Genomic DNA, 26,994 nt, shown 5'->3' on the forward strand with positions numbered 1-26,994 from the left:
GAACTGACTACCAATTCAAGCTGATGTGTCCGTGTCTGAGAGGATAAATAAATACAAGGAGCGAGATAAACCGCGTGGACACATTCCAGAAGACTAAAATAGTTTCGAATCTAATTGCCTATGATAATTATAAATATTGAACAGAATCCACCAATATCGAATGAGGTCCTACATATTTAAAGACTCCAAAAACTCACTCAGCTTTTTCTCCGCGGTCTTTGTTAGTTCAATGTGAAACGGGGCTGGGCCAAGGTTGGAACTAAACCAAGATGGCCGCCTTCATAGTAAGGTAAGACAAATCAATTCGGCGGTTAAATATGCATTTAGCTAGCTATTGATTTCGAGAAATATTTCGCATGTACGGTGATCCAGGGACTTTCGCTCGCCATATCTCACCCGAGAGTGGACTGGTCATCTTTTTACTGTCTCTAGTTAGTAGCAGTCATAGGAAGAATCTCGATCCCCCTTGAATTGAATTAAGTTAGCGGCTTGAGAGCCCTCTATGCAGCTAAGTTAACATTTCAAAATCTCTAATTATATAATTTTCTACATACGTATAACTAACTCGATCGGTTGTGTGACAACACGTGCGTGTCCTAGTTGTATTACGACGAGGATTTAGCAAGTTGGGTTATGGTTTTGGCTAGGTAAGTTCAAGCGTTAATGATTCATTATACACGTTTAGATGAGCTTAATCAACATGATTTGGAAACCGCAGCAGCCTATCAGCAAGTGGCAATTGTATCAACCTTTGAGGATGCATAACTAGGTTAAAGTCCATTGTAGTGTAAATTCCCACATGCATTTCACCGTCTAGGCCAGTATTTTCCCAACTCCGGTCCTTGAGTACCAACAACAGCACACTTTTGTTGTAGCCCCGGACAAAAACGCATGATTCAAGCGCTTGATGATTAGTTGACAAATATAATCAGTTATGATTGTCTGGAGCCACAGCATAAATATGTACTGTTGGGGATACTCGAGAAGCGACGTTTAACACCGGTCTAGGCATTTGACTTGTCAGCATCATTATCTATCACTAACTTTGCAGAACTTAATGCAGTGTTTCTTAACCCTGGTCCTCGAGTAGCCCCAACAGTACACATTTGTATTTTAACCATGGACAAGCACACCTGATTCAACTTGCCAACTAATCATCAAGCCCTTAATGAGCTGAATGAGGTGTGTTTGTTCAGGGCTACAACAAAAATGTGTACTGTTGGGGGTACTCGAGGACCAGGGTTGGTTAACAATGGCTTAATGTATGTAGTATTTCATTCTCCTCTTAACCTTTGCTTTCCATTTTCTGTTTCTCTCTTCTGCCCTCTCAGGATGGGGCCTCTGTTAGTGTTGTGGCAGTCTGTCTTCCTCAGTGGGACCTCGGCGGTGGACCGGGGAAACTTCAAAACCTGTGACCAGAGTGCCTTCTGCAAGTAAGTCCTGGATCATACACAGCTACACCACTTAGCACCTTGATGAAACACAATTAATGAAAGTAGACTACGTATTTATACTGAACAAAAATATAAACACATCTAAAGTGTTGGTCCCATGTTTCATGAGCTGAAATAAAAGGTTCCATACGCGCAAACGTATTTCTCTAATACAAATTTGTGAGCATTTCTCCTTTGCCAAGATAACCAATACACCTGACAGGTGGGGCATATCAAGAAGCTGATTAAACAGCATGGTCATTACACAGGTACACCTTGTGCTGGAGACAATAAAGGGCCACTAAAATGTTCAGTTTTGTCAAACAATACAATGCCACAGATGTCTCAAGTTGAGGGTATGTACACTTGGCATGCTGACTGCAGGAATGGCCACCAGAACTGTTGCCAGAGAATTGAATGTTCATTTCTCTACCATAAGCTGCCTCCAATGTCATGTTAGAGAATTTTCCAGTACGTCCAACCGGTCTCACAACTGCGGACCACGTCTAGCCACGCCTGCCCAGGACATCTACATCTGTCTTCTTCACCTGCGGGAAGAATTTCCGCACAAATTGTCAGAAATCGTCTCAGGGAAGCTCATCTTCATGCTTCATCTTCAAGCAGGGTCTTAACCTGACTGCAGTGCGGCGTCATAACCGACTTCGTGGGAAAATGCTCACCTTTGATGGCAACTGGCACGCTGGAATAGTGTGCTCTACGCAGATTAATCCCAGTTTCAACTGTACTGGACTGATGGCCGACAGAGTGTATGACTTTGTGTGAGCGAGCGATTTGCTGATGTCAACGTTATGAAGAGTGCACCGTGGTTGTGGGGTTATGGCCAGAAATAAGCTATGGACAATGAACACGATTGCATTGTATCGATGGCAATTTGAATGCACAGAGATACCGTGACGAGATCCAGAGGCCCATTGACGAGATCCAGAGGCCCATTGTCATGCCATTCATCGGCTGCCGTCACCAAATGTTTCAGCATGCAAATGCACAGCCCCATGTCGCAAGGATCTGTACACAATTCCTGGAGGCTGAAAATGTCCCAGTTCTTCCATGGCCTGCATATTCACTCACCAGACATGTAACCCATTTAAGTGTGTTTGGTATGCTCTGGATCGACGTGTATAACAGCGTGTTGCAGTTCCCACCGATATCCAGCAACTTCGCACAGTCATTGAAGAGGAGTGGGGCAACATGCCACAATCAACAGCCTGATCAACTCTATGCGAAGGAGATGTCACGCTGCATGAGCAAATGGTGGTCACATCAGATACTGAGTTAAAAAATGTTTTTCTCGGCGCCTTCCTTTTTTAAGGTATCTGTGACCAACAGATGCATATGTGAATTCCCAGTCATGTGACATCCATAGATTAGGGTGTAATTTATTTCAGTTGGCTGATTTCCTTATGAACTGTACCTCAGTAAAATCTTAGAAATTGTTGCATGTTGCGTTTTTTTATATTTTAGTTCGGTATATGACTGACGGTAACGCGTAAGCCCACAACAAGTCTATCCTCACTTATGATCCAGAATGTTCACAATATGTACTTCTACATGCAAATAGAACATGTTTATCAGGGTTTGTGTTTGTGCACTCAGGCGTCAGCGAGCGTTGAAGCCTGGCCAGTCCCCGTACAGAGCCCTGCTGGAGACCCTGGAGCTCACCAACACTAAACTCACACTGCAGCTCATCAATGACAACAACAAGGTCTGTTACACTCGCACTTTAATCAACAGATGTAATATGATGTTATTATATGTCCATACATGTATTAACAGGTGTGCTTGAAACCTCTATGGGATCTGGTCTCATGTTTTTTGTTTTTTTTACCCCTCCCTCTCCCCCCGCAGGTGCGTCTGCTGCTCGAGCTCTATCGTCTCCAGGGCAACATGACCAGGGTGAAGATAAATGAGTTGAAGCCGCTGAAGCCTCGCTTTGAGGTCCCCGACGTGCTCATCAACGACCCTCCTACAGAGCCGTAAGTCTCAGAGAGCCATCTGCAGTAGTGGATGGGTGACACTGAGCCATGTGGATTTTATTTTTAATTATTTTATCTTTATTTTATCAGGGAGCCATACTGAGACCAAGGTCTCTTTTACAGATGAGCACTGAATTACAGAACATGCATACATCACTATAAATGCAAGTGGAAAGAACAACATGGTCATAAAAAACCCACACATTCATCAATGACAAGGGCCTCAATCAGCCGTCTGAATTGCCCTAGAGGCACCAAAACATCCCATTTAAGAACATTTTGAAGACTGTTCCACAAATAAGGTGCAAGAAAGGTAAATCAGCTTTTAGTTAACTCAGTAGAGACCAAAGGAGTTTCCAGAGTTAACCGTCGCTGTGAACTGGTGTGTTAACCTGTTGGTCTAAAATTTTGTAAAGATGTTAGGTACAGTGGGACTTTTTGTAAAAGGGCTTTATAAATGAAAAAAGCAATGTATCAACCTACGTGACATCAGAGGGCCAACCAACTTTCTGGTGCAGTGATGAGCACTTAAATTGTCAAGCGCAGTACGCTATGATAGATGCAGTTTAACGGCTTTAATGAAGTGGCAGCTGCGTTCATATAGATGTCGCCATAGTCTAGGACCGATAGGAACATCGACTGAATAATCTGCTTTCTACTATTTAGCGAGAGGCAGGACCTATTTCTATAGAAGAAGCCCATTTTTATTCTCAGCTTCTGAACTAACTCATCAATATGCTTTTTAAAATACAGCTTTATCTATCCAAATGCCCAGATATTTGTAAGCAGGGACACGATCAATATGATCGTAATGCAATGAAGGCAGCCTGGTCAACCATGGGGGCAATAGCATACACAACAGTATCATCGGCATACAAGTGCAGGTTAGTTTTTTACGGACCAGACGATATTCTTAATGTAAACCGTAAAAGTACCTAGAATCGACCCTTGCGGGACACCTTTCGTAGTATCCAGGAAACCTAATTTAACATCATCAGTAGATACACATTGAGTTCTTTATGTCAAGTAACTTTTAAACCAGTTACATGCAGCCTGGTCTAGGACAATTTGAGGAAAGCCTCCAAATTAGTAGTGAGTGATCAACAGTATTGAAAGTCTTTGACAGGTCAATGAAGAGGGCTGCACAATATTTCCTTTTATCCATAGTTAACCACATTTATATCCACCTTTGTGAAGGGGGAGTACATGGGCTGCCTTCCAAACCTTGGGGATAGTACCAGATACAATCATCCAGGTTAAAAATATGGGTTAATGATTCAGCAATCAGGGGGGCGGAGAGCTGAAGTAAAGATGGATCAAGCATCTCAGCCCCAGTGGATTTGACATATCTTAAGCAAGGCATCTAGCACATCACAGATAGTAAATTGTTGAAATGAAAACAAAGATTCACTAGAAGTTGACGGATTAACCGTTGAGTCAGCTAGAGCCTGGCAGAGGGAAGAGCAGTCGATTGACTGGCCAGAGTCAATTAAACCACCGCTTAAAGCCTGCTGAGATAAAATGATGATTAAAAGCACAAAATGATGATGATTAAAAGCACTTCTTCCATTCTTGGCAGTCATTCTGCCAGTCAGACAGGATGTGCATAGGCAGGGAAGAGGAGGAATTTGTACGCTTTAGTGCATTTCCTGTTTTCCAAAATTGGAAGAATCACCAGCAGAGATGGAGCTTAAAAAGTAGCTTGATTTAGCTTCTTAATCAAGATAGTACATGGGTTTCTCAATTGTCTGAAAGATTGCCAGTCCACTACAGAGTCAGTTTGCCATGCTTTGGCCCAGGCTTGATTTCTCATCTGAATGAGCCCAGATAGATCTAACCTTTGGTTTTCTTCAGCGTTATCTTGGACTCTGAATTGTTTTAAAGGGGCGTGTGTAACTGCCAGAGGAATGGATATGGAGGAGAAATGTTCTCGAGCCAACTCGGTGTCAGGAATACAGGAAATGGTGGCTAAAGCAGAGTAGAACATGTCATGTAAAAACCCTTGAGGAGAAATGGGGAGAATGAATGAATTGGTTAGGACAGAGACCAGCAAGGGAGTTAAAATGAAATATAGTTAGTGTAGGCTAGTGGAGGATGCAGTGAAACACTACCTGAGGGCATGCAGTAGATGAATGACCTGGCTTTCAGGAAGGGGTGTAGATTTGTTGATAATGTTATAGCCACCAGCACCAAGAGAGAATGCATCTGTATGAATAGACAGCAGAGACAAGATGGCACAGAATAATGTAATCTCTAAATTATTTGTGTATTGATTCCACCCATTTTCTCTCACATCTCTCTCCTTCCTCAGTCTGTCTCTCCTGTCGCAGGATGAGAATGGGGTGGTTCTGTCTTTGGGGGCAGACTCTCAGTGGCTGATCGTCAGTGCTAAACCGTTCCGATTGGACATCATGGAGGGACGGGAGGTTCTTCTGTCACTTAACTCCCGTGGTCTGCTGGCCTTCGAGCACCTCCGGATCCGCAAGGATACGTAAGTGACAGCAATACGCCCACATATCCCGCCACAATACAAGTTTGTATTTATGTTCTCACAGTATACATGTTTCTTTGTTTTTCTTGCTTTTTCACTGCTTGGTATTCTGTTAATCCATTAAATCATTTTCCTCCATTCTCTCCTGTTCTGTTCAATGTCTCAGCATCTCCTATAAGATAAAAAACAAAGTATATAGTGCGTGGGAAAACATCAAGTGGGTATTCTCTAGGTAAATTCCTTCAGCTTTGTAGGTTTGTATTTGTCTGTGCTGAGTATGGAGTCGAGTGTAAAAGTTTAGATAGACCTCCAAAAATGACATGCCCAAATGGCTCATGGATGTGGTGACTTGGCTTGGTAGCTTTTTCTTAAATAATTTCCTGTCTAGGCATGTAAACCAGTTCTACGCTCTCTACCTGTCTTCAGAGGAGATGTTCACAAGCCTTTTTCCTCCCATACTTCTCTTTTGACTTCAAACATCTTCAGGATACAGCCATTTCACCACACTGTTGACCCAACACAGTCATGTTATACAGTGCCTTTGGAAAGTTTTCAGACCCCTTGACTTTATCCATGTTTTGTTACGCTACAGCCTTATTCTAAAATGGATTAAGGTGTACATTTGACCTCCATTATCTAGGATATGACAATGGTAAATAAATCTCTCAATTTTTGCTAATTTTTTGTGCGGTCTTGCAGGCCTTCTCATGCAGCTGCAACTGCAAGTGCATTTGTAAATCATGACCCATCTTGAGTTGGGCTCTGGGATGGTGCAATTGTTGAGAAAGTGAGCTTATGGTTGTGTGGGGGTAAGGGCTGAGTGTGTGTGGGTGTATGTGTGTATCCCACAACTGTTGCGAAGGAAGAAGTAAAAGATGTTAGGGACAATAGAGGATGATCCACAGATATATATAATACAAATCGAGGTGAGGGCAATGGAAATGCATATGGCAATTGATCTTCTTCAATTCGGTAAATGGCACTGTATGCTCTTTTCAAAGAATGGATCCCAGTCGGTTCAGGGCTATGGGATACAGGGGGTCGAGGGTGGTCTGCCGGGCATTGGGATGACAAGCCATCTCGAGATGAGGCCTTTTAGCGGGTGGAATAGTAGGGACCAATTGGAGGTTTACTTAGTAGAAATGCAAATATCATGGTACAACTATATAGACACTCAATCATTATGTTACTTTTTAATAGTACGTTTACAAAAATATATTCTGATTAAAAGAATGAAAGGTGTGTCTCATTATGGTAAGTGGTGAAATAAGTATAGCCAGTTACAATTGTAATGGCTTAGCAGATAATAAGAAAAGACGATCAGTATTTACCTGGCTAAAAGAGAAGGATTATAATATCTATTGTTTACAGGAAACCCATTCAACAGTTTTAGATGAAGTTTTGTGGAAAAAGAACTGGGGGGGGCAAAATATATTTCTCCCATGGGCAAAGAAATTCAAAAGGGGTGATGGTTTTAATTAACAATAATTTTGATCCAAATGTGCAAATTGTCCAAACAGATCCTCAAGGTAGATGGATTATTTTAAATATGTTATTGGACAATAAACAAATATGGCTTGTTAACCTATACGGTCCGAATAATGATGATCCAAGCTTCTTTGAAAATATATATAAGAATTTATCAACTCTACAAGCAACACTAGACTCTATTATTATAGTGGGAGATTTTAATACGGTCTTAAATACCTCTATAGACCGGAAAGGAAATCACACTACAAACTATCACCCTCAGGCACTTAAGGAAATCATGAATGTCATGGATATATTGGAATTAGTGGATATATGGAGACTTAAATACCCTGATTTAGTGAGATATACATGGCGGAGGCTGAATCAAGCTAGTCGTCTTGACTACTTTCTTATACCATTCTCTCTGGCACCAAAAGTTAAAAAAGTGTTGATAGGGGACAGAATGCGGTCGGATCATCACATAATTGGCATATATATTTCTCTTACAGAATTTCCACGTGGGCGAGGATATTGGAAATTTAATCAAAGTCTACTAGATGATAAATTGTTTAGAACTAGGACAGAAGATTTTATAACTGACTTTTTCAGACATAACATAGGTACAGCAGATCCCCTTATTGTATGGGACACTTTTAAGTGTGCCTTTAGAGGCCATGCAATTCAGTACTCATCTATAAAACAAAGGGAATTTAGATCAAAAGAGTCCATATTAACAAAGGAAATTGAAGGACTAACAGTACAGTTAGATAGCAATAAAAACGGTACCATAGAGGCACAGAATAAGTTAGAGGAAAAACAAAAAGAAATGGAGGAACTTATTCAAGAAAGATCCAGTGTAATATATTATAAAAATAAAGCGAACTGGATGGAATATGGGGAAAAATGCACCAAATTCTTTTTCAATCTTCAATATAGAAATGCTACCAAAAAAAATGTATTAAAACTTGTTACAAATGATGGAGTCACGCATGATTCACCAAATGATATTTTGAAAGAGGAAGTAAAGTACTTTAAGAATATGTTTTCGTTTCAGGCTCCTCCATCTCCACTAACTGAAACTAATTGTATGGATTTTTTTCCTATTAATAATGTAAAATTAACATCTGTACAGAAAGACTCATGTGAAGGCCTAATTACAGAGGAGGAACTGCTTGATGCAATTGGGGCCTTTAAGGATGGGAAAACTCCAGGGCTGGATGGCATACCAGTGGAAGTATACAAAACTTTTTTTGATATACTCAAAGGACCATTATTAGCTTGTTTTAACCACTCCTATATAAATGGTAGATTATCAGACACGCAACAAGAAGGTCTGATATCGTTATTACTGAAACAGGACCCAAGTGGTATATATAAAGATCCAGTCCAATTAAAAAATTGGAGACCTCTTACACTTCAGTGTTGTGATGCAAAAATCCTAGCAAAATGCTTGGCGCATAGAATAAAAAAAGTTTTGTCAGATATTATTCATCCTAATCAGACAGGTTTTTTACATGGACGATACATTGGAGATAATATAAGGCAAGTACTGGAAACAATAGAACACTATGAAATATCGGGGACACCAGGTCTGGTTTTCATAGCTGATTTTGAAAAGGCTTTTGATAAAGTACGACTGGAGTTTATATATAAATGCCTAGAATATTTCAATTTTGGGGAATCTCTTATAAAATGGGTTAAAATTATGTATAGTAACCCTAGGTGTAAAATAGTAAATAATGGCTACATCTCAGAAAGTTTTAAACTATCTAGAGGAGTAAAACAAGGTTGTCCACTATCGGCATATCTATTTATTATTGCCATCGAAATGTTAGCTGTTAAAATTAGATCAAACATTAATATTAATGGATTAGAAATCCGTGGCTTAAAAACTAAGGTGTCATTGTACGCTGATGATTCATGTTTTCTTTTAAAACCACAACTAGAGTCTCTCCACGGCCTCATAGAGGATCTAGATACCTTTGCTATCCTCTCTGGATTAAAACCAAATTATGATAAATGTACCATATTACGTATTGGATCACTAAAAAATACACATTTTATATTGCCATGTAGTTTACCAATTAAATGGTCTGACGGAGATGTGGACATACTCGGTATAAAAATCCCAAAAGAAAGAAATGATCTCACTCCAATAAATTTTTATAGAAAGTTAGCAAAAATAGATAAGATCTTGCTACCATGGAAAGGAAAATACTTGTCTATTTGTGGAAAAATCACCCTGATTAACTCTTTAGTCATATCACAGTTTACCTATTTGCTTATGGTTTTGCCTACACCTAGTGACCTGCTTTTTAAATTATATGAACAAAAAATATTCCATTTTATTTGGAACGGCAAGCCAGATAAAATTAAAAGGGCCTATTTATATAACGAATATGAATTCGGAGGGCAGAAATTATTAAATATTAAAGCATTAGACCTCTCACTAAAGGCATCAGTCATACAAAAGTTATACTTAAATCCAAACTGGTTCTCTAGTAAATTGGTACGAATGTCTCATCCTATGTTCAAGAAGGGCCTTTTTCCCTTTATTCAGATTACACCTGCTCACTTTCGGTTGTTTGAAAAGGAAATAATCTCCAAAATATCCTTATTTTTTAAACAAGCCTTAGAAAGTTGGTTGCAATTTCAGTTTAATCCACCTGAAAGGACGGAACAAATAGTACAACAAATATTGTGGTTAAATTCAAATATAGTAATTGATAAAAAAACTGTATTTATCGAAGAAATGTTTAAAAAAGGTATAATTTTTGTGAATGATATCATAAATAGGACTGGTGGAGTTATGTCACACATGCAGCTAACACAGACATATGGAAATGTCTGCTCTACCCAAAATTACAACCAATTAATTGCAGCATTACCACAAAAATGGAAGAGGCAAGTAGAAGGGGAAAAAAGTAAGGAACTTGTATGTCGGCCCTGTATTAAAGAACATAAATGGTTAAAGAAAAGTGTGATAAATAAAAACATATACCAATTTCATTTAAGGACCAAAAAACTGACAGCTGTGCCATATAAATTGCAAAATAGTTGGGAAGAGATTTTCGATGTACCCATTCCATGGCACATGGTTTATGAATTGATACGCAAAACAACGCCGGATTCAAAACTTCGAATTTTTCAATTTAAATTACTGTACAAAATTCTTGCAACTAATAGAATGTTATATATATGGGGTATACAATCTTCCCAGCTCTGCAGATTCTGTTGTGAGGAGGCAGAGTCATTAGATCATTTATTTTGGTATTGTCCATATGTAGCTCGTTTTTGGTCACAGGTCCAGGAATGGCTGAAGAATTGCAACATTTGCCTAGAACTAACGCTACAGATAGCAATACTGGGGGATTTGAAAAGCCATAGTCAATCAATCAATAATATAATAATTATTTTAGCAAAAATGTTTATTTTTAATTTACAATCTGTAGAAGCTATGAGAATAGGAAGGTTCAAATCTTTTGTGAAGCATCACAGCACAGTTGAAAAATATATGGCAAATAAAAATCCGAAATGGATGATGTTGGAAGATAGATGGGAAGGGTTGAGTGGAACTGAAGGGTGGGACTAATAACAAGATAAACAATGTAGGGCATACGGGATCTGTGAAATGTGTATAGATGCGGAGCTTTTGTGAAATAGCACAGTTACAAGTGGAAATAAAACTGGATGGACAACAGAAATAGAGGAAGGACTAAGAACAAACAAGAGAGAACTATTATAAAGTAGTCTGTGTCTGTAAAATAGGTATAAGATGTATAAATTGAAGGTAAAAGCAGAAGTGTTTATTAGTTTACTCCAATTGGGGGAGCGGTGGTAGGGTTGCGGGGAATAATAATAAAGGTATATTCTTTAAAAAAGTATGTATGTCTATATAGGTATGTGTATGTATATATGTATATATGTATGCATGCGTGTATGGATATATATATTTACCCAAAAAAATATGGGGGATTGGAAATGATGCAGACAATTACATTGGAAGCAACATTCTTTCCGCAATATTAAGCTGATCCACCCCTAAAAAAAAAAAAAAAAAAAAAAAAAAAATTGGATTAAATAGATTGAGGATTTGAATCTACAATACCCCATAATGCCAAAGCGTGAACCGGTTTTAGGAATGTTTGCAAATGTATAGAAAACTGAAATATCCCATTTACGTAAGTATTCAGACCCTTTGCTATGAGACTCGAAATTGAGTGCCTTCTGTTTCCATTCATCATCCTTGAGATGTTTCTACAACTTTGATTGGAGTCCACCTGTGGTAAATTCAATTGATTGGACATGATTTGGAAAGACACACTTGTCTATGTAAGGTCCCACAGTTGACAGTGTATGTCAGAGCAAAAACCAAGCCATGAGGTCGAAGGAATTGTACGTAGCACAGATCTGGGGAAGGGTACCAATTTTTTTGGGCCGTTTTGAAGGTCCCCAAGAACACAGTGGTGTCCATCATTCTTAAATGGAAGATGTTTGGAACCACCAAGACACTTCCTAGAGCTGGCTGAACTGAGCAATCGGGGGAGAAGGGCCTTGGTCAGGGAGGTGACCAACAACCCGATGGTCTCTCTGACAGAGCTCCAGAGTCCCTCTGTGGAGATGGGAGAAACTTCCAGAAGGACAACCATCTCTGCAGCACTCCACCAAACAGGCCTTTATGGTAGAGTGGCCAGACGGAAGCTACTCCTCAGTAACAAGGCACATGACAGCCCGCATGGCGTTTGCCAAAAGGCACTTAAAAATTATGACCATGAGAAACAAGATTGAACTCTTTGGCCTGAATGCCAAGTGTCACATCTGGAGGACACCTGGCACCATCCCTACAGTGAAGCATGGTGGTGGCAGCATCCTGCTGTGGGGATGTTTTTCAGTGGCAGGGACTGGGAGACCAGTCAGGATCGAGGCAAAGATGAACAGAGCAAAGTACAGAGCGATCCTTGATGAAAACCTGCTACAGAGCGCTCAGGACCACAGACTGGGGTGAAGGTTCACCTTACAACAGGACAACAACCCTAAGCAGCCAAGACAACACAGCCAAGACAACACAGGAGTGACTTCGGGACAAGTCTCTGAATGTCCTAGTGTGGCCCAGCCAGTGCCCGGACTTGAACCCGATCGAACATCTCTGGAGAGACCTGAAAATAGCTGCAGCAACGCTCCCCATCCAACCTGGCAGAAAGTGAGAGGTTCTGCAGAGAAGAATAGGAGAAACTCCCCAAATCCAGGTGTGCCAAGCTTGTAGCGTTATACCCAAGAAGACTCGAGGCTGTAATCGCTGCCAAAGGTACTTTCGCAAAGTACTGCGTAAAGGGTCTGAATACTTATGTAAATTCAGCAAAAAAAGAAACAGCCCTTTTTCAGGACCCTGTCTCTCAAAGATAATTGGTAAAAATCCAGATATCTTTACAGATCTTCATTGTAAAGTGTTTAAACACTGTTTCCCATGCTTGTTCAATGAACCATAAACAATTAATGAACATGCACCAGTGGAACGGTCGTTAAGACACTAAAAGCTTACAGACGGTAGGCAATTAGGGTCACGGTTATGAAAACGTAGGACACAAAAGAGGCCTTTCTACTGACTCTGAAAAACACCAAAAGAAAGATGCCCAGGGTCCCTGCTCATCTGCGTGAACGTGCCTTAGGCATGTTGCAAGAAGGCATGAGGACTGCAGATGTGGCCAGGGCAATAAATTGCAATGTACTGTGAGATGCCTAAGACGGCGCTACAGGGAGACAGGACGGACAGCTGATCATCCTCGCAGTGGCAGACCATGTGTAACAACACCTGTACAGGATCGGTACATCCGAACATCACACCTGCCGGACAGGTACAGGATTGCAAAACAACTGCCCGAGTTACACCAAGAATGCACAATCCCTCCATCAGTGCTCAGACTGTCCGCAATAGGCTGAGATAGGCTTTACTGAGGGCTTGTGGGCCTGTTGTAAGGCAGGTCCTCACCAGACATCACCGGCAACAACGTCGCCTATGGGCACAAACCCAACGTCGCTGGACAGGAGTGGCAGAAAGTGCTCTTCACTGACGAGTTGCGGTTTTGTCTCACTAGGGGTGATGGTAGGATTTGCGTTTATCGTCGAAGGAATGAGTGTTACACTGAGGCCTGTACTCTGGAGCGGGATACATTTTTGGAGGTGGAGGGTCCGTCATGTTCTGGGGCGGTGTCACAGCATCATCGAGCTGAGCTTGTTGTCATTGCAGGCAATCTCAACGCTGTGCGTTACAGGGAAGACATCCTCCTCCCTCATGTGGTACCCTTCCTGCAGGCTCATCTTGACATGACCCTCCAGCATGACAATGCCACCAGCCATACTGCTCGTTCTGTGCGTGATTTCCTGCAAGACAGGAATGTCAGTGTTCTGCCATGGCCAGTGAAGAGCCCGGATCTCAATCCTATTGCAGTGAAGAGCCCGGATCTCAATCCCCCCCCCCCCCACCCAGAAATGTCTGGGAATTTGCAGGTACCTTGGTGGAAGTGTGGGGTAACATATCTCAGCAAGAACTGGAAAATCTGGTGCAGTCCACAAGGAGGAGATGCACTGCAGTACTTAATGCAGCTGGTGGCCACACCAGATACTGACGTTTACTTTCGATTTTGACCCGCCCCTTTGTTCAGGGACACAGTATTCCATTTCTGTTAGTCACATGTCTGTGGAACTTGTTCAGTTTGTCTGTTGTTGAATCTTATGTTCATACAAATATTTACACATGTTAAGTTCGCTGAAAATAAACGCAGTCGACAGTGAGTGGACTTTTTATTTTTTGCTGAGTTTATATTTCAGTATTTTTTAAAAATGAAATAGCAACCAAATCTAAAAACCTGTTTTTCTTTGTCATTATGGGGTATTGTGTGCTGATTTGATGAGGGGGGGGAAACAATTCAATCAATTCTAGAATAAGGCTGTAACGTAACAAAATGTGGAAAAAGTCAAGGGGTCTGAATACTTTCCAAAGGCACTGTATGTAGTGGCTGCCTAGTCTAATCCCATAGCACTGAGTAGACAACAATCTCCTCAAGGCTTGTTTGTTCCAGTCAGTGTGTGCTTCCACTGGGGTAGTGTGTGTTCTCGGAGGAGGTCTGTGTGTAAGGCAGGGTACTGGTTGTCACTTGGGGGTTAGTCCCTTGGTGTGTTCAGCTAAAAAAATAACCACAAGGTCGGGAGTTGTTCCCCTTTGTCATTAGAGTACAATCTTAGAGGGTTAAGTAGTTTGACACCAGCTCTATTTTGATACTAGTGAGAAGGCTGTGTGTGTGTGGGGTCATCATGATTTTCCTTATTTCAAATTGTATTTGTCACATGCACCAAATACATCTGGTGTAGACCGTGGTGTGAAATGCTTACTTACAAGCCCTTAACTAACACTTCTGTTAAAGAAATAGTTAAACTATTTAACACAATAAAATAAGAATAATGAGGCTATATACAGGGGGTACTGAGTTAATGTGTGGGGGTACAGGTTAATTGTGGTAATTTGTACATGTAGGAGAGGTAGAGTGACTATGCATAGATAATAAACAGTAAGTAGCAGCAGTGTAAAAAGAAAGGGGGGGGGTCAATGTAAATACTCTGGGTGGCCATTTTTATTAATTTTTCAGCAGACTTATGGCTTGGGGGGGAAGAAGCTGTTAGGAGCCTTTTGGACCCAGATTTGGTGCTCTGGTGTGTTCCCTCTTCCCTGTGTGCTTCCTGTACCTAATTTAGATTTTTAATTACTCAGTTGTCAGGAAGTTGTGTGTCTTTTGGGGACGTTTCTCTCTCCCACAGTCAGGTAGACCCAGAAGGAGCTGAGAAGAAAGAAGAAAGTGATGCTGCCAACGAACCGGCAGAAGGAGAGGTGTGTGGGGGAGGGATGAAGAGAGAAGTAACACTAGAACCAGGGTTGCCCCCAGGCTTTTGATTAGGATCAGTAAACTGAACGAGAGATGCAGTTAAAGGTTTTGTAGCACTGCTTACTGCCCTTGCCAACGGACTGAAACTCAAATCAACCCCCTTTTCGTTGCTTTTCCCATTTTCTCTTTCTCTCCACCACAATGCTCCTCTTCCGCTCTTTCCATCGGTCTCCACGTTGGTTCTTTTGTTCCTTCCTAGACTGCAAACGAGGATGGAATGTGGGAGGAGACGTTCAAGTCGCACACAGACAACAAACCCAATGGTACGGATACTTCTCTGTGGACCTGTTGTTTCAGATAAATGGAGAGGTGAAAGAGGAGGCTTGCAATCAAATACTTGGTATTCTGATCCTGGGTCCTCATCTCCTGGAGATATTATTTTCTGATTGGATGAGTTTTATGACTTGCTTTAGGCACAGTGACCAGTGCTGAATGGGTTTTGAATGTAGTGTGTCCTGGTTGGCTGTTTTCTCCCGCAGGCCCTTCCTCCATTAGTCTGGACTTCTCTCTGCCAGGGGTAGAGCACGTCTACGGCATCCCGGAACACGCAGACAGTCTTAAACTCAAAACCACTGAGTGAGTGATACTGACATTGGCCCGTTATATTGGTTAATTGAGGCCGTAGTTAATTAAGACTACTACATGTTTTCACATGGCTTTCCACCGCATGTATTTTCTGACGGTGCAGGACATCCTAATTAGTTCTGTTTGTTTATGCACTTTCTTTTGTTTTCAACGTTGTAGGTTGAAGATTTTTAAATAAGGTGAAATTAGACTATATGACTTATACAGTAATATATGCGTATGTGTTTTCCAGTGGAGGGGATCCATACCGGTTGTTTAACCTAGACGTGTTCCAGTATGAGCTGTTCAACCCCATGGCCCTGTACGGTGCCATCCCTGTCATGCTGTCCCACAATGCACAGCGCACCATAGGCATCTTCTGGCTCAACGCTGCTGAGACCTGGGTGGACATCAGCTCCAACACCGCTGGCAAGGTAACACACACACACACACACACACACACACACACACACACACACACACACACACACAGTCAGTAAATCCTTTTCTCCACGGTTCCCAGTGAGACACCTCTCAACCACCCTGTGTATAGACATTGAAGGGTACAGTCAGAGAGAAACCAAACACACCCTCTTACCCCTACTCTGGTTCTCTCTGGTTGTATAGACTGTGTTTGGCCAGATGCTGGACTATGTTCAGGGCTCCAGTGAGACGCCACAGACAGACGTGCGTTGGATCTCAGAGAGCGGCATCATCGACGTCTTCATCATGCTGGGACCCACTCCCACTGATGTCTTCTCCCAGTACGCGTCACTCACAGGTCAGACTCCCACTACCGAAACCCAGTTCATATTCCCTGTCCACTTTGCCAGTTCACCAGTCTATTTTTTAAGTCCCTGTGGAGGTTAGTGTCGCAGATCTTGCTACTTCCCTCATATCACTCTCACACACTGCTCCAGGTACCCAGGCCTTCCCTCCCCTGTCTGCACTGGCCTACCACCAGTGCCGCTGGAACTACAATGACCAGGAGGATGTGGCGGCTGTGGACCAGGGCTTCGACGAGCATGACATCCCCTACGACTTTATCTGGCTGGACATAGAGCACACGGACGGCAAGCGCTACTTCACCTGGGACCCTCACAAGTTCCCCCAGCCCAAAGACATGCTGCAGGGCCTGATAGACAAGAGACGCAAGGTGAGCACATTTCTGGGTTCTGTCTTATTGGGACTCAACTGTTTAAATCGGTGGTCACCAAACCGGTTGATAGTGATCGACTTGTCCACCTCCAAGGCGTTTCTAGTCGATCGCCAAACATTTCTGTTGGTGGTAGGTGCAGCCAATTCAGCTGCCCTGCGCGCCGGGTAGGCAAACTGTTGTCATTTCATGTGTCTTACGGTACAAGCTTTGCCTTCCCGGTTGGGCCTGGAGAGGAAATCAAGTGCGCTATGCAATTCCTGGCCAATCAGATTGCTCAGATGACTGAGTCTGCAGTAACGTAGCAGGCATAAAATAAAGCTATGGTAAAGTTGATACTGTGAGTTCAAAACTTTTTAAACCTTGACTAGAAAGACACTGTCAATGAATACAGCAAAGAGCTGCTGTTTTTGAGTGAGTTCATGTTTAAGTTCTTACTCAGCACTGTCAACACTTTGTATTCAACACTTTGTATTCAACACTTATTTATAAGCCATAAAATGATAGTTCTTCCTATTTCTACTCAGCGCTACAGGCATTGCAGCAGTAATGAATGAGTAGGAAAGTGTATTTATAGGCTTGCCTTGTTGTTAATATTAGCAGCTTGGGTCTTTTTTAATATTGAGGAATATTTCACTTTCTCTGTTCATAGGAGTAACAACATGAATTTATGCATGAGGCAGAAATAATGCGGTGCGACTCGAGTTTCCCCATCAGCTGGAAGACTGTGTCCCTTTTTGGTCAGTGTCAGTGGAGGAAAGGGAGAGCGGAGGGATGTTGAGAGGCAGACCCTCAGTCTGTGCTGCTCTCTCCCTCCGCTGAGACTGACCATCAGATGCAGGCGCCATCAGCCCAGTAAAGCAAATGATTTAAATGTATGTTCACTTAGCTGTGCCTCACAAGTAATACAACAATGGATCTATTACCGGTGGGATCATATAGCCTACCTCAAATTTTGAAATATAATTTTAAAACCTGTCTCGAACAACAATGCATTGGCAGGGCAATTCAAGCAAAGCCAGTATGCAGTGATAATGTATTGGGCCTATAGCTTACTGCACAAACCTCATTGCTACAGGACTGTTTTTAATTGATTAATGTTGCATAGGCTTACATTTTTTTAAAGTCGTGTTAATAAAAAAATCTGAGGTAGATCTCGGCATGCATTTTGACTCGGTGATCTTGACTCAGAAAAGGTTGGTGACCACTGGTTTAAATGGTTGAAGAATGATAAAAGCCAAAGGTTCTGAGACAGGTTGACAAGTCATCTAATCTCAATTTTGCTGTTTTTTTCCTTCTCCCTCATTATCCCCCTCTACCATTAGATGGTGACCATTGTGGACCCCCACATCAAGGTGGACAGCAGCTACAAGATCCACAATGAGATCCGCTCCAAAGGCTTCTACGTCAAAAACAAAGATGGTGGAGACTACGAGGGCTGGTGCTGGCCTGGTAAGAGACTGGGAAATTAGTCTGACCCACAATCAAAGAAGAACACATTGCAGTTACTCAACATCTCTCTCTAATCTTTCCATTTTCTACTCTAGGTAATTCTGGTTACCCAGACTTTACCAACCCTGAGATGAGAGCTTGGTGGGCCAGTATGTTTGCCTACGATCAGTATGAGGTAAGTCCGTTTTAGGCTGTGGCGGTTACGGAATTTCGTCAGCCGTTGATTGTCAAGCAAATAACTGTCAGTCTCACGGTAATTGACTGTTAATTAACAAACACATTTAGCATCTCCTGGCTTCCACACACAGCTTACAAGTCACTGATGCAGACCTTTTGGAACATTTACATTTTAAAAGTCTAAGTCCATGTAATATAGCCTACACCTTCACAATAAATCCATTATTTATTTTAGGCGGGTCTAAAGAAATATGATATGAAGAAAATGTTGTCTATTTCAGAAGAACAGAGTAGCATACTCGGAGTTGCCATATGGCTGTGGGCTACACATTTAGCAGGCAAGATTTGCTTAGAGTTCCGTGTCATTATTTTATAGTATGAAAAATACAATTGAACAAAGCTGAATAAAATAGAAAGGTTATTATTTGAGGGAATGCGCAGATGCGGATATTGTGTCAGGCGGTTAACTTCTTATGGCTGCAATCTCGTTAACGGGATGATATGACAACAGCCAGTGAAAGTGCAGGGCGCCAAATTCAAACAAATCTCATAATTAAAATTCCTCAAACATACATGTATCTTATACCATTTTAAAGGTAATCTTGTTGTTAATCCCACCAAAGTGTCCAATTTGAAATAGGCTTTACAGCAGAAGCACCACAAATGATTGTTAGGTCACCGCAAAATCACAGAAAAACAGTCATTTTCCCAGCCTAAGACAGGAGTCACAAAAAGCAGAAATAGAGATAAAATGAATCACTAACCTTTTATGATCTTCATCAGATGACACTCATAGGACTTCATGTTACACAATACATATATGTTTTGTTCGATAAAGTTAATATTTATATACAAAAACCTCAGTTTACATTGGCGCCATGCTCAGAAATGCCTCCAAAATATCCGGAGAAATTGTAGAGAGCCACGTCAAATAACATAAATACTCATCATAAACTTTGATGAAAGATACATGTTTACATAGAATTAAAGATACACTTGTTCTTAATGCAACCGCTGTGTCAGATTTCAAAAAGCTTTACGGCAAAAGCACAATATTCAATAATCTGAGAACAGCTTTCAGCCACAAAAGGAAGCCATACAGTTACCCGCCAAATTGCGCAGTCAACAAAACTCATAAAAAGAATTATAAATCTTCACTTACCTTTGCTGATCTTCGTCGGAATGCACTCCCACTTCCACAAGAAATGTTCGGTAATGTCCATCATTTATGTCCAAATAGCTATTTTTGTTAGCGTGTTTGGTAAACAAATCCAAAGTCAGAAAGCGCGTTCACTAAAAGCTGACGAAATGTCAAAGTTCCGTAACAGTCAGAAACATGTCAAACGATGTATTGAATCAATCTTTAGAATGTTTTTAGCATAAATCTTCAGTAATGTTCCAACCGGAGAATTACATTGACTTCACATATGCGATGGAACAGAGCTCCCTCATGTGAACGCGCATGGCCAGGTCGTGGTAGACCTGACTATTTCCTGTCTCCTTCGGCCCCACTTCACAGTAGAGGCATCAGACAAGGTTCTACAGACTGTTGACATCTAGTGGAAGCCGTAGGAAGTGCAAACTCATCCATATCCCACTGTTTGTTCAATAGGGGCTGTGTTGAAAATCTACCAACCTCAGAATTCCCACTTCCTGTTTGGATTTCTTCTCAGGTGTTTGCCTGCCATATGAGTTCTGTTATACTCACAGATATCATTCAAACAGTTTTAGAAACTTCCGAGTGTTTTCTATCCAATACGAATAATAATATGCATATATTAGCAACTGGAACTGAGGAGCAGGCAGTTTACTATGGGCACCTCTGTGCACCTTTCATCCAAGCTACTCAATACTGCCCCTGCAACCATAAGAAGTTAACAAAGAAATAGGTACTCCTATATGCTAAATTTAGAGTTATCAATGTAACTTTAGTTGTTCTCCAAACGTTGGGCTGTATGTTTTGATTTTAAATGCATTGTAAAGCTATATGATGCGACTCTGATTTGAAAAAAAGTAGCTTGAAAGGCATGAGCTCTGCTTTGTTTTTTACACAGCCTCTACACACTTCGTCAGTCTCTCATTCACAATTTGAGAAGCACTTGATAATGCCTAGAATTTCCCGGCAGCATCCCCTTTGTGTGGCCATATTGCACCCTAAAATAATCCATGCCTTTTGCAGCCCTTCTCCCTGAGTGCTTCCTGCTCCGAAGCACCTCTCATCTCACTCACACGGCTCTCCATCACGTGATCAGGTCTTTCTCATAGGCTGCAAGTGAGACAGACACATCGGGGATGCAGTTGCACGCGTCCTTTATCCAATTCTGTGGTGCATATTGAAGATATTGGAAGAACTGTCCTCATTTACTTTTTGTCAGCCAACAAGATGAGTAGGCCTAACAAACAGCAAAATAACTAGCCTATGTCAATCTACTATCCCCCATAGTACAAAAGTTGACCTATTCTGTGCGAGAAATAAATATTTCAAACAGTCTGGGACAGTGGTGGGATACGATAGATCCCAAATTAATACAACCACTAGCATCAACAACAAAAGAATTATGCAATGAGGCTGACACAACAGATCAGAATGTTTAGCTTAAAATGTTAATAAACTATTAGGCTATTTCTTCATAGTTGTGATACAAGCCTTATCAAAACATATACGTCTATGGGCTAGGCTACATGAGGTGTTGAAGAAATGACTGTTGGACTATGATTTGAACAAGTCACAAGGCATTGTTTCTTGCTTTAAACTGGCCATCATTCACAAGTGATGAGCTAATATTGTCACCCATCAGACTTCTTGAGTTAGTTTTGTCTTTACATATACTAAAAAAGATATATGTGTGACATTAGTTTTGATTTAGAATGGATCATTATCATGCACCTCTTGAAACGAGCACAGGGGAAATACTACATTTCTGTACTTAAATAGTTTCATTTTCATGCCAGCCAGGTAGGCTATACTCCTGTTGTAAAGAGAAGCAATGTGCTTAATATGAGGAAAGTTGAGAAACAAATATAGTAGGCCTAGCCTATAGAAAGCTGTTGGGATCCTCTTATTAGTGGCCAAAACTGTTTTTTCACGCAATTGCATAGCCTGTAGAAATATTGCGCAACATGAGCTGATGGGCCCTCATGAATTGTTTGATTAGATTTGTATTGATGTCAGAGTGATTAGAGGGACAATAGAGTGCTGAGTACCAGGCAGTTAGGAAGTTTGGTAGGCTACTAATGACCAGCAGCATCTGAGCTTGGAGAAGCCTAATTAACTCGACTAAACGGTCACGTGGCATTTGACTCGTGACCGCCGGTGTGGCGGTAATACGGTCACCGCAACAGCCCTACATGAAGTGTGGGGTGGTCACCGCAACAGCCCTACATGAAGTGTGGGGTGGTCACCGCAACAGCCCTACATGAAGTGTGGGGTGGTCACCGCAACAGCCCTACATGAAGTGTGGGGTGGTCACCGCAACAGCCCTACATGAAGTGTGGGGTGGTCACCGTAACAGCCCTACATGAAGTGTGGGGTGGTCACCGTAACAGCCCTAGTCCCTTCTGCCCGGGTTTGACTTTTGCCATGTCGTCTCATTCCCTGTGTCATTCTTTTGCTGAAATATCTCTTCCCCCATCTCTGATCTCAGGGATCCATGGAGAACATGTATACATGGAACGATATGAACGAGCCGTCAGTGTTTAACGGACCAGAGGTCACCATGCATAAAGATGCCCTGCACGGGAACTGGGAGAACCGTGACCTCCACAACCTCTACGGACTCTATGTGGTGAGTGTGTGTGACTGTGTTGTATGTGCTCATCTTCACTCTAGTAGAACTGGGACTTGCAATTGCAATGGTAGACTTTTTCTTGAAGAAATTACTGTTGTATTGTTTGAATGTTTCTGAGTTTTGCTGCTTGAACTTGCAGTAACCACCCTCTCTTCTCTCCCTCAGCAAATGGCCACAGCAGAGGGTCTGATTGAGCGTTCAGGGGGAGTGGAGAGGCCGTTTGTCCTGACCAGAGCCTTCTTCGCTGGCTCCCAGCGCTACGGTGCTGTGTGGACAGGTGATAACACTGCTGAGTGGGACCATCTGAAGATCTCCATCCCCATGTGTCTCAGTCTGGGCCTAGTTGGTGTTTCTTTCTGTGGAGGTGAGTCTGACTCAGTCTTAGTGAAAACCTCTATTTTCCTCTCCACTAAAAGTCACAGCTAAGCAATTAATACATCGGAAATATTTTGCACAATTTTATGTTGCCGTTATCGGCTTGTTTACATTAAATTTATTATGATTCATTGCCTGTTTCTTTAAACCCCACCACATTGTAAATGGTTATTGGTTATTCTACCACTCCTGTCCTCGTTTCTCCCTCTCCTAGCTGATGTGGGTGGTTTCTTCAAGTCTCCCAGTACTGAGCTCCTGGTGCGTTGGTACCAGACGGGGGCATACCAGCCCTTCTTCCGGGCCCATGCCCATCTGGACACCCCACGCAGGGAGCCCTGGCTGTTTGGCCCAGAGAACACTGCTCTGATCAGGGAGGCTGTCCGCCAGCGTTACGCCCTCCTGCCCTACTGGTACCAGCTGTTCTACCACGCCCACTACTCTGGCCAGCCTGTCATGAGACCTCTGTGGGTGGAGTATCCTCAGGATACGGCCACATTCTCCATGGATGACCAGTTCCTGCTTGGTGAGTGAGATCATGTTATATTTATCTGTTATTCCCTAGTATAACTCCGTGTCAATAGATATTCCTGTCTTTGCTCATCCGTTATGACTGATGCCATGACTGAGTCACATTCCATATATCCTGCTGTTTCAGGGAGAGATCTGCTGGTGCACCCTGTTACTGAGGAGGGGGGCAGGGGTGTTACTGCCTACCTGCCTGGAAAAGGAGAGGCGAGTCCATCTCAGGAACTGTCATAACATTGTCACTATGTCTTATGTAGGTTATATGTCAGCCGTCTAATTGAAACCATCGCCTAACTGCTCTGTTCTGTGTCCTTCAGGTCTGGTTTGACGTCCACACGTTCCAGAAACACAACGGAGCCCAGAACCTCTACATCCCTGTCACCATCAGCTCTGTAAGAAACTCTACAACACACTCACAACCAGTCTGTCATGACCAGGGGGCTACATGCTTAGTTAACAGTCACATACAGTTAAGATTACATCCTGTAAGTGCTGTTGAGAGAATTGTGTAAGCTTGGAGAGACACTCTCTGTTTGACTCGCTCTCTCGTTACCAGATTCCGGTATTCCAGCGCGGTGGTTCAATTATTCCCAGGAAGGCCCGGGTTCGACGGTCATCATCCTGCATGGAACATGACCCCTACACCTTATTCGTTGCGCTCAGCCCCAAGGTAAAACAAACACAGACATTGTCACTTATACACTAAATGTTCCCCATTTTTAGATGGATTTCTGAAGCAGGAGAAGTGGGATTCAGGATTTGACCTTTTTTACGTCCATTACAGAGATTTGCCCAGGGTGAGCTCTACATAGATGACGGCCACACCATCAACTTTGACAAACAGAAACAGTTCATCCACAGAAGACTTTCCTTTGCCAATAACGCCCTGTCCTCCAGGTCTGTCAGATCATTTTTCTCTCTCCAAATTGTTTAGTCATTATTACTCTCCTTGCTGTTTGTCTAACTCCGATTTCCCTTTCTCTCCCTGCAGAAACCTGGCCCCTGGTTCCCAGTTTATCACTCCCTCCTGGATTGAGAAGATTGTCATATTGGGGGCCAGTAAGCCCAGCAAGGCCACTCTGAAGACTCCTGGTGAGTTCTTCCAGTGTCTTATTCATACTATGGATTAGTGTGCCAAATTAATTTGCCAGTAAATCATTGTTTGAATGTTGGCAATTGAGACGGAAACAGTTTGGCAATAAACTATACTGAACAAAAATATAAACGCAACATGCAGCAATTTCAACGATTTTACTGAGTTACAGTTCATATAACGAAATCAGTCAATTTTAAATAAATAAATTAAAGGCTTTATCTATGGATTTCACATGACTGGGGAGCCAGGCCCAGGCCCAGCCAATCCAGAATTAGTTTTTCCACACTAAAGGGCTTTATTATAGACAAATACTCCTCAGTTTCATCAGCTGGCAGATCTCAGACGATCCTGCAGGTGAAGAAGCCGGATGTGGAGGTCCTGGGCTGGCATGGTTACACGTAGTCTGCGGTTGACATGCATACGGATGACATACTGCAAATTTCTCTAAAACGACGAATGTGGCTTATGGGTAAATTTAATGTGCATTTCTCTCTGGCAACAGCTCTGGTGGACATTCCTGCTGTCAGCATGTCAATTGCACGCTCCCTCAAAACTTAAGATATCTGTGGCATTGTGTTATGTGACAACTGCACATTTGAGTGGCCTTTTTGTCCCCAGCACAAGGTGCACCTGTGTAATGATCATGCTGTTTAATCAGCTTCTTGATATGCCATACCTGCCAGGTGGATGGATTATCTTGGCACGGAGAAATGCTCACTAACAGGGATGTAAACAAATGAATGCACTGAAATTTGAGAGAAACAAAATTTTTGTGCGTATGGAAAATGTATGGGATCTTTTATTTCAGCTCATGAAACATGGGACCAACACTTGTTGTTTATATTTTTGTCCTGTATCTTTCACTGTGGGTATAATGGCAGGTCATACTCAAATGACTTATTGCTATGTTCTGATGTCTTTTTCTCTGTAGATGGCAAGGAGAATCTGCTGGAGTTTGAGTTTGATGCCTCTATGTCGGTGTTAACCCTTCGTAAGCCAGGCGTCAACGCAGGGGTGGACTGGACTGTGGTGCTTCAGTAACCATGGAGATGAGAAATGGAGGGGGGGGGGGCTGAACCCGACTGAACAGGAAAGGATGAGAGAGAGGGAGGAACTGAGTGGACACGGGCTGCAATCGTAACGCACCAAGCAAGATATTGGAACGACTGCTCTGTGGTACTCAGACTGGACAGGTGATACAGGACTATTCTCTCACACACACACACTTTCATAACAAGCTTGCGCACACAAACACACGTGGACAGGGATTTGTTCTGTAGATCTGAACTGGTTACTAGGTAGATTGTTCTTTGTTAGTGGCATTTAGGGCAAAATTCTCAAATTCAAATCATGGTATCATTGTCGTTAATGTATTGGGGGTACTCAGACGTTCAAGTCTGATGGATGATTATTTTAGGTTTTCCATTAAGTATGCTGTAGATGTAAAAGATCATTGAATAAGTTTGCTGACAAAATTAAGACACTCATTCAGACAGTTTAGTTAGTATCTGTTTAATTCCATATCTGGCCATCTCTTATGACTTTAAATTCTTATATTTTTCATGTTTTCATTCCATTACATATTCCCCCTGTAATTACTGAAGAGAAATCGACAGGAAAGCCAAACCGCCCCCTTTGCTTTCAGTTTATGTGCCACATTCTATTCAGGTTTTATTAGGGGGGGTTAGAAACTCTCCACCAATCATGAATGCTGCACTGATCAAGATCTGTAAATGTCATGTGCATCTCTCTAATTGCCATAAGGTGTATTGAGTCTTATCTCTGATATTCCTAATTTAAGGTTGGTCATTCCTTCTTATTTTGCCCCTAATTTAGTTTCTGACAAGAATGTGCGTGCTTACCTCAGTCATTATTATGCCATTTTTTTTTAAGTGCTGGAGAAAAGACACAAAGTATGGTCTGAACTACTGCATGGAGGGGATTTGGCTTTTTAAGTTTGGTCATATTTGGGAATTATTCTAAAACCACTTGACTTTTTGGATGCTCATCCTAATAGCAGTTAGGGCCATGCATTGGGATTAGATTGTGGGTTGGGGTACAGGGTCATGGTCCACTGTCTTCAGAGTGTCATATGCTCTTTATAGTGTTGATTTTAATTGTCTAAATGTGACTTAGGAAAGATATGTTTACTAAGATGTAGTGAGCTCTCTGGAGACAAGCGACCGGTCCTGGTTGGTCAAAGCATCGTGAAGGGGTTGTTGTATTCCCTACTGTCGTTGGTAATCAAGCATTTTGAAGAGTTTTTCTTCATTATTTTGTGGTTGAATTCAAAAACTTACTGCAGCATTCTCAGGATCAGTGTTGGAACTGGGAACCAAGGAGGCCAGTCATCTTATCACACACAAGTGAAAATAAACCTGACCAAATGTGAGAGGGCATTGTTTTTAATTAAGAATTAATACGGTTTACGTAGATGGGGATGGTAATAAAATAACTATATTCCCAATCTAATGAGTCCTTGTTTTGTTCTTACTGTACCAAAGATATGTTAACCCAAAGCTTTTCTTTGCAGTGTGTG

At 42.0% G+C, this 26,994-nt stretch overlaps 1 protein-coding gene across 1 annotated transcript; it reads left to right on the plus strand.

Annotated features, from left to right (window-relative positions):
* ganabb (glucosidase II alpha subunit b) lies at positions 1 to 26,922 on the plus strand. The gene is made up of 22 exons (XM_038993571.1): positions 1 to 289; positions 1,332 to 1,433; positions 3,048 to 3,156; positions 3,300 to 3,427; positions 5,739 to 5,918; positions 15,198 to 15,267; positions 15,522 to 15,585; positions 15,802 to 15,898; positions 16,140 to 16,320; positions 16,514 to 16,667; positions 16,807 to 17,042; positions 18,368 to 18,494; positions 18,590 to 18,669; positions 22,316 to 22,456; positions 22,625 to 22,823; positions 23,049 to 23,357; positions 23,490 to 23,566; positions 23,677 to 23,751; positions 23,916 to 24,029; positions 24,144 to 24,256; positions 24,351 to 24,451; positions 25,387 to 26,922. Exons 1-22 carry the CDS (start codon positions 270 to 272, stop codon positions 25,494 to 25,496), a joined length of 2,787 nt encoding a protein of 928 aa, XP_038849499.1. The 5' UTR covers positions 1 to 269; the 3' UTR covers positions 25,497 to 26,922.
* The last annotated feature ends 72 nt before the right edge of the window (positions 26,923 to 26,994 follow it).

The sequence above is a fragment of the Salvelinus namaycush genome, chromosome 5 (genome assembly GCF_016432855.1).
Source record: "Salvelinus namaycush isolate Seneca chromosome 5, SaNama_1.0, whole genome shotgun sequence".
Classification (NCBI taxonomy): Eukaryota; Metazoa; Chordata; class Actinopteri; order Salmoniformes; family Salmonidae; genus Salvelinus; species Salvelinus namaycush.

Bases quoted from the DNA above. Each gene is read 5' to 3' on its own strand.
- ganabb (XM_038993571.1), top strand. From the start codon at position 270: ATGGCCGCCTTCATAGTAAG. The intron at 22,824-23,048 runs GTGAGTCTGACT...TCCCTCTCCTAG, and splicing joins TGGTGTTTCTTTCTGTGGAG to CTGATGTGGGTGGTTTCTTC. The intron at 24,257-24,350 runs GTCTGTCAGATC...CTCTCCCTGCAG, and splicing joins AATAACGCCCTGTCCTCCAG to AAACCTGGCCCCTGGTTCCC.